The sequence below is a fragment of the Myotis davidii genome, unplaced genomic scaffold, assembly GCF_000327345.1.
Source record: "Myotis davidii unplaced genomic scaffold, ASM32734v1 scaffold955, whole genome shotgun sequence".
Lineage (NCBI taxonomy): Eukaryota > Metazoa > Chordata > Mammalia > Chiroptera > Vespertilionidae > Myotis > Myotis davidii.
The window spans coordinates 576486-584431 of record NW_006287066.1 but is presented as its reverse complement, the minus strand read 5'-3'; the positions used below and the strand labels follow the sequence as shown (position 1 = coordinate 584431).

The 7946-nt window shown below is 35.9% G+C and overlaps 1 protein-coding gene across 1 annotated transcript in view; it reads left to right on the top strand.

The window, feature by feature from the left end:
- NEO1 (neogenin 1) overlaps window positions 1–7946 on the top strand; it is a 194617-nt gene that overhangs the window by 62128 nt on the left and 124543 nt on the right. Inside the window, exons 6-7 of the mRNA XM_006758947.2 lie at window positions 4458–4612; window positions 6030–6150. Of these exons, the coding sequence (XP_006759010.1) occupies window positions 4458–4612; window positions 6030–6150 (276 nt within the window). The remainder of the gene's footprint in view (window positions 1–4457; window positions 4613–6029; window positions 6151–7946) is intronic.

The following is a 7946-nucleotide window of genomic DNA, read 5'->3' as shown; positions in this document are numbered from 1 at the left end:
ATCACTTTGTAAATTTCCGTCCATTCTTTTCTGGCCTGATGTGTTTCTGTTGAGAAATCATTTGATAATCTAATGGGAGATCCTTTGTATGTGACTTTCCGTCTCTCTCTTGCGGCCTGTAAGATTTTCTCTTTGTCCTGAACATTTGCCATGGTAATTATGATGTGTCTTGGTGTGGGTCTTTTTAAGGGTACTATTGATAGGTAATTATTTGTTGCCATTCTTTTTCTTTATGCCTGTGTTCTTTTTCTCTCTATTCTTACATCAGTCCCTTTTGCATTTCATGTAGTGCTAGTTTGTTGGTAATAAAATCTTTTAGCCTGTTTTAAAAGCTAAAGCTCTTCATTTCACCTTCAATTTTGAATTATAGCCTTGATGGATAGAGTAGTCTTGAGTTCAATCCCCTTTCATTACTTTGTATATTTAATGCCTATCCCTTCTGGCCTGAAGTGTTTCTATTGAGAAATCAGCTGACACCTAAATGGGAGCTCGCTTGTAGGTAACTTTCTGTCTCTCTCTTGCAGCCTTTAAGATTCTTATTTTGTTTTTAATGTTTGCCATTTTAATTATTATGTGTCCAGCTTTGGATCTTTTGGGGGGTCATCTTGACTGGGTCTGTCTTTGTTTCCTGAACTTGAATGACTTTTTCCTTCACCAGGTTAGGGAAATTTTCTGCCATTATTTCTTCATCAGGTTTTCTATTCCTTTCTAGAATCTACTACTTCTGGTATCCCTATGATGCAAATATTGTTATGTTTCAGTTGTCCCAAAGCTCCCTTATACTCTTGCTTTTTATTTTTCATTTGCTTTTCTGAATGGGTGATTTTTCCTACCTTGTTTTCTAATTCCTTGATTCAGTCCTCAGCTTCTTCTAGTCTACTGTTGAATCCTTCTAGGGCATTGATGGCGAACCTATGCCATGCATGTCAGAGGTGACACACGAACTCATTTTTTTGGTTGATATTTCTTTGTTAAATGGCTTTTAAATACATAAAATAAATATCAAAAATATAAGTCTTTGTTTTACTATGGTTGCAAATATAAAAAAATTTCTATATGTGACATGGCACCAGAGTTAAGTTAGGGTTTTTCAAAATGCTGACATGCGGAGCTCAAAAGGTTCGCCATCACTGTTCTAGGGTGTTCTTTATTTCAGCAATGTCATTCCTCATTTCCAATTTATTCTTATTTATTATTCCAACCTGTCTTTTCATGTTGGTGTAGCTCTCATTAAGTCCGTTATAATTCTCATTTAATTGCTTGTAGTTCTGACTGAATTGCTTGAGAACACTTATTACCATTACTTTGAATTCTTTATCTGACAAATTGCTTGCCTCCTTTTCATTTAGTTCCTTTTCTGGTGATTCCTCCTTTTCTTTCATTTAGGGGTTGTTTCTTCATCTCCACATTTTTTATGTTCCTTTGTTTTTGTTTCTATGTATTAGATCAAACTACTTTGCCTCCTAGACTTTGTGGGTTGGTCTTATATAGTAGGGTTTTGTGGGAACCAGTGGTACAGTCTCTTAGATTACCTTAGCTGGGGGCTCTAGGATGACCCTTGTTTGAGTTATTTGGGTTCTTAGGTTGTAATTGGGTCATGAATATTATCCCGTTTTTTAAGATGGAATCTTCTATGAGCCTGGCTGATTGTGAGGCTCACCCCTTACCACACTCTTCGAGCTCTTGTGGAGGTACTGACCAAACAAACCAAAATAAGAAACAAAACAAAACATACACAAGACCCCTGCCACACCAACAAAAGCAACCAACAGGGAAGAGAGAATTAGGAAAGAGAAGACAGAACAAGATAAATAGAAAAAAAGAAAAAAATATGAGCTGAAAACACACACAAAAAAGCACAAACCAAAACAAGTATAAGGGCAGAAGGAATATGTAGATGCTAAGCTGAAATAAAGAAAATAAGAATAAAGAATTAGAGGAATAGGGGGAAGAAAAAACGGTTTAAAATAATGGAGGAAGAGCCCTAGTTGGTTTGGCTCACTGGATAGAGTGTCGGACTGTGGACTGAAGGGTCCCAGGTTCGATTCCAGTCAAGGGCGTGTACATTGGTTGCGGGCACATCCCCAGTAGGGGGTGTGCAGGAGGCAGCTGATCGATGCTTCTCTCTCATCGATTCTATCGATGTTTCTTTTTTTTTTTTTTTTTTGGCAAATTTTTGTAACAGACAATTCATTGGTTTTCTTTTGGCAGCCTTAAAGTCAACCTTTGAATGCATTCCATTATTTTAAAAATTACTCTCTTTTTGTTTTTTTGAATTTTTTTAAATTAAATCTTTACTGTTCAGATTATTACATTTGTTCCTCTTTTTTCCCCCAATAACTCCCCTCCTCTCAGTTCCCACCCCACCCTCTGCCCTCACTCTCTACTCACTGTCCTCATCCATAGGTGCTGATTTTTGTCCAGTCTCTTCCCGCATCCCCCACACCCCTTTCTCCCCCAAGAATAGTCAGTCCATTCCCTTTCTATGTCCCTGATTCTATTATAATCACCAGTTCATTCTGTTCATCAGATTATTTATTAAAGGATACCTTTCAGCATTTCATATAATACTGGTTTGGTGGTGATGAACTCCTTTAGCTTTTTCTTATCTGTGAAGCTCTTTATCTGGCCTTCAATTCTGAATGATAGCTTTGCTGGATAAAGTAATCTTGGTTGTAGGTTCTTGCTATTCATCATTTTGAATATTTCTTGCCACTCCCTTCTGGCCTGCAAAGTTTCTGTTTTGATAAATCAGCTGACAGTCGTAATGGTGCTCCTTTGTAGGTAACTGACTGTCTCTTGCTGCTTTTAAGATTCTCTCTTTGTCTTTTGCTCTTGGCATTTTAATTATGATGTGTCTTGGTGTGGTCCTCTTTGGATTCCTTTTGTTTGGGATTCTCTGCACTTCCTGGACTTGTAAATCTATTTTTTCTTTCTCTTCTTTGTTGCTTCTTAAGATCAAATGTTCTTTCCCTTCTGGCTTGAACTGCTTACTTGGGCTTCTACCTGCTCTCTATACTCTTACTCTTCATTGACACAAATTAGAAAGCCAATCTGGACTTTTTCTGAGGTTCTGCCCCACTCTAGCTAGTATAATGAAAAAGGAGGAAAGCAGATTGAAAATGAGGAAATAGAACTGCCTCTTTTTACAGACAACATATAGTTATCTGTAAATACATTTTGTATATATGTAGATAATCCTAAAATTGTCTATAGAAAGTTACTAGAACTAATGAGTGAGTTTAGTATGACCATAGGATGAAAGGTTGGTATACATAAATCACTTTCACCTCTACATACTAGCAGTGATCAATTGGGAACTAAAAAAATTTTAAAGTCCCATTTACAGTAGCACCAAAAATTTAAAATATTTAGGCATATACCTAACAAAGTATGAACAAGATTTATATATTGAAATCTATAAAACATTGATGAGAGAAAAGAAGCCAAAGATCTAAATAAATGGAGAGATAAACAATACTCATGGAGAAAGACTCCATAATTTTACAGTGTCAAGTTGCCACAAATTCAACACAATCCCAATCAAAATTCCAGCAGACTGAGTACATTTTATCTCAAATGTTAAAAAAAAAAAAAAAACGTGCTTTTTTTTAAAAAATAGAAACTGCCTACCGTGGAGCTTGCTGCTTTGTGATATGGGGAGTTCCTTATCATTTGAAACTTTCAGAGATTAGTAAAATACCTCTTCTCAAAGATGTTGTGTGGGAAATTACAGCATTAGATGGGAAGTTGAATTAGATGATCTCCTTTTTCCTTCTGGTTCAAAATCTTAATGTTATTCATAAGTGTGTAATTACAACTTTGGGGCAAGGTGAAATGGAGTTAGGGAGTTACTACAATACTCAGGCTTTTTCTAATACACTTAACTTTCCCCAAAGATCCTATCACTTTTCCTCCCATCCTTAAGAACCATTTCTTGTAATGAGGGATGTTACTAATTGGGAGTATGTTGTGTAAATGAACTGTTTTAAGGTCTCTATCACATTTATATTACTTGGGGTGGGGGATATACATTAAGTTGACTGAAAAGAAAGATAATGTCAGTTTTCTCAACTCTTTTTCAAATTTTAATTATGGTCCTTCCAAAATGGTATAAATCTTAGGGAAATAGCCTTTAATATTCATTTTAGCTTAGAGCATTCATATTATCAATTTCTTCAATATAATCAATTTACTATATATTTCTCAACAAGAAAATTCAGAAATTATCTTAAAATAAAAATTATTCTTCTAATTACACCAGAATGTCAATTTTTAAAGAAATTGTGTTCCTGACATATATTTTAAATATATATTTAGGTGTTTATAAAAATATGTGAAAACCTCAAATAAGTAAAACACCTATGAATTCTGTGATTTAAAAAAAATTGCTTGAAATATGAATAACTACCTATTTTTATTTTCATTAATATCTTCATTTCCTTTCTCTTTTAAAGCCCAACCTGAATTCCTGAAGCAGCCTACTAATATATATGCTCATGAATCTATGGATATAGTATTTGAATGTGAAGTGACTGGGAAACCAACTCCAACTGTGAAGTGGGTCAAGAATGGGGATATGGTTATCCCAAGTGATTATTTTAAGATTGTAGTAAGTACTTTTTAAAAGAAGGACACTTATCTCTGAAACCTTTAAATGTCTTTGAGTGTAATTATCAAAAGACTTGGTATCTTATATATATACCAGTTTATATACTGCCAACAAAGAAAAATTAACACAGAATATAATCACTTCATTGGATGATGGGAAAGCCTGAGCCCAGAAATATTTTGGCAGCTTATATAAGATCACATAGCAGATAGTACTAGGTCTAGTATTCCTGCTAAACATTCTAGCACTGTTAAACACAGCTGCCACCATTTTCTGGGTAATGATGATTATGTGTGTGCATGCGCGTGCGTGCCATGCACATACATCAATTGTCCTTATGTCTCTCAAGGAGCAGAAATATGTCCTTCATATACTGATGTTCAGGCCCTTCAAAATAAGTATTATCCAATGTTGGACAGTTATTGTGACAACATATGTGAAGATTTTTTTAGAAAATAAATGTAAAAATTAAATAATGAGTGTTAAATATATTTAAGAATATTCAGCCATTACTACTTTTTACTTTATATTCAGTACATTTTTAATAAAGATTGTCTATTATTATCATTATCTAACATCTTAGTAATCAAATTATCTAGGTTTTAGTAACAAGGATTGATGATGTATCTTTAGATACATGACATTCATAGAAATAATCAGAAATAATTATGGTTGTTAAAGACTTACTGTCATAAATTTCTCATATATGTAGGGGTATATTTTCTGTTTTCAAAATGTATACTCTCATAAGTTACAAAAAGTAATTCATAATATTTAAATATAACTAAAAAGCAATGTTTATGGTTAAAGTTGCATTTTTTACTCTTAGTATTTTTAAAAAGCTTAAAACCATATTATACTATATCAATAACAGTAACAATAGTTGACATCCATATAAGTGTGGATAGTTTTCTTTATAATTTAAGGAAAGCCTCATGTATATCAATCTGATTTAACTTAGTATAGTCTAATCTATCAGAGATATTGATATTAAAAATAATATTTAAAAAATGCCTTGAATTCACTTGACTTTCACTACGGTCACATGATATTGCATACCAGATATTTTTCCAAGCAAAGGTGTAAGTTTGCAAGCATTGTGGGTACGACTTTTCCATGAATATTAAATTCTTAATTGTTAATGATGGTGTTTCCTGTTTTAACACATTAAGTGCCCAGTCAGTCACCGGTGACTGACACTATACGTTCTGTCCGAAAGACAAAACAGTCTGGGCACTTAATGTGAGTCAATACCTTGTCAATAAAATTGAGTTAACATGTGCATAGGTGGATATTATTCAGTACCTGAATCAGACAATTTTACTTGTTTTTTTCTTCCCCAAAAAGGCATATACTTGGGATTTTGGACTGATTATCAATTGAATCATAAAATTGTACATATGTTTTTCTTCTTCAGAAGGAACATAATCTTCAAGTTTTGGGTCTGGTGAAGTCAGACGAAGGGTTCTATCAATGCATTGCTGAGAATGATGTTGGAAATGCACAAGCTGGAGCCCAACTGATAATCCTTGAACATGGTAAGAGGGACTGAAATAATAAGAGGGAAGAGGAAGACTATATATTTGAGAACTAGTACCTATCACTTCAGGATATCTAATAATTAATGACCTAGTTGTAAGGGGCAACATATGGCATAACCAAGAGAAAAAATAGCTGTCTAAATAATTTTTGTTGTTTAAGATGACACAAAAAAACAATTTTAGCTAATAATGAGAAAACATTGGTGTTAAAAAAGGAAAATTGAACAATTACGGTCTTACAAAATTAATGTTCTTCAAAATTCAATCATTTTAATCTCACAAATATATTCCTGCTCTATTAAAGTAGAATACTAAAAGCAATATTAATTTTGCATTGAATTTTTCCAAAATAAAATTTGCCTTTTATGATTATCACAAAAAATACTTTTTAGAAATTCAGACAACATCCTATATAATAAAAGGGTAATATGCAAATTCACCCTAATGGCAGAATGACCAGAACAACTGCTGGACCAGTCACTATGGGGCACACTGACCACCTCTTGGTTCCTTTCCTGAGCTGGCAGGCTCTGATCGCCTGATGGCCACCCACTGTAGGGGCAGGGCTGACGAGCGGGCAGGAATAGCCAACCTCTCATTCCCTTCCCCAGGCAGTCAGGCACGGATCACCCAATGGTGAACAGGGAACCAGGGGTGGGGGGGGAGGGGTGGCTGTGGGTAGCTGGGGAAGATGGCCCTGATTGCAGGCCAGGCCTAGGGACCGTATCCACGCATGAATTTCGTGCGCCGAGCCTCTAGTTGAAAAATAAAAAGGGGTGGAGGACCTCACCCTATTTCAGTCAGGGTCAGTTCTGGGGAAACAACACAGTAATTTCAAAATCTAAAAAGTATTAAATATTCTTTAATATAAAAAAGTTATTAACTCTAGCAGGAAATTGGAGTAACAAGGGCTTAGCTAGAAAGAAGTGAAGAGAACTTTAACAAATATAAAAATGGCAGATAGAAGGAGCAGCTAATAACCCCTAGGTCTGAGAAAGAATTCAGGAAGATTATCCCTTGGGGCTGAGATTTAGACCATGTTGGAGAGGGTGTGGCCATGGTTCCCTGGATAACAGAGAAGTAGCTGTGCTGTCTTGCTTGCAGTGGAAACTTGCTCAAAACCCGTTGACTAGTGTGCTGCGGTGTCTACTGTGCAGAGGCAGTGTCTCACTGAAGTCATTCTGCTACAAAACCACCCAAGGTTGGGGTGTTGGTGGAAGTAGCCTCCAGCACCTGTACTGATAAAGTGTAACTCTTGTGTCAGCTGGCAAAGGAAAAACATTTAAAGGGGCAGGTTTATTTTTGCAGAGCAGACAATATGGTATGAATTTGAAGCTGAGAGGCAATAAACTGCTAAGTGGCACATACTCCAAATCCTGACACTTAGGAGTACTGCAGGTGAACACAGGTGATTATCCTATCTAATCTAATAAAAGAGAAACATCGTAATTGGCGTATGACCGCTACCCTTCCCATTGGCTAATCAGGGAGATATGCAAATTAACTGTCAGCCAAGATGGCGGCGGCAGCCAGGCAGCTTGAAACTAACATGAGGCTTGCTTGCTTCAATGACGGAGGAAACCAACGTTCCCCACCTGCCTTGCAGGCCTCTGAGCCTGCAGTTTGAAACATTTTAACAAATATAGATGCTAAACAAAACCGCAGAAACCTGCTTTCAGCGAGCTGGGATCTCAGAGCTGGAGTTGAAACAGTGTTTCCATTATAGAACCCAAACAAATCAGATACCTGCTTTCAGCAGCCGAGGCCTCAGAGCTGGAGTCAGTTGGGAGCCA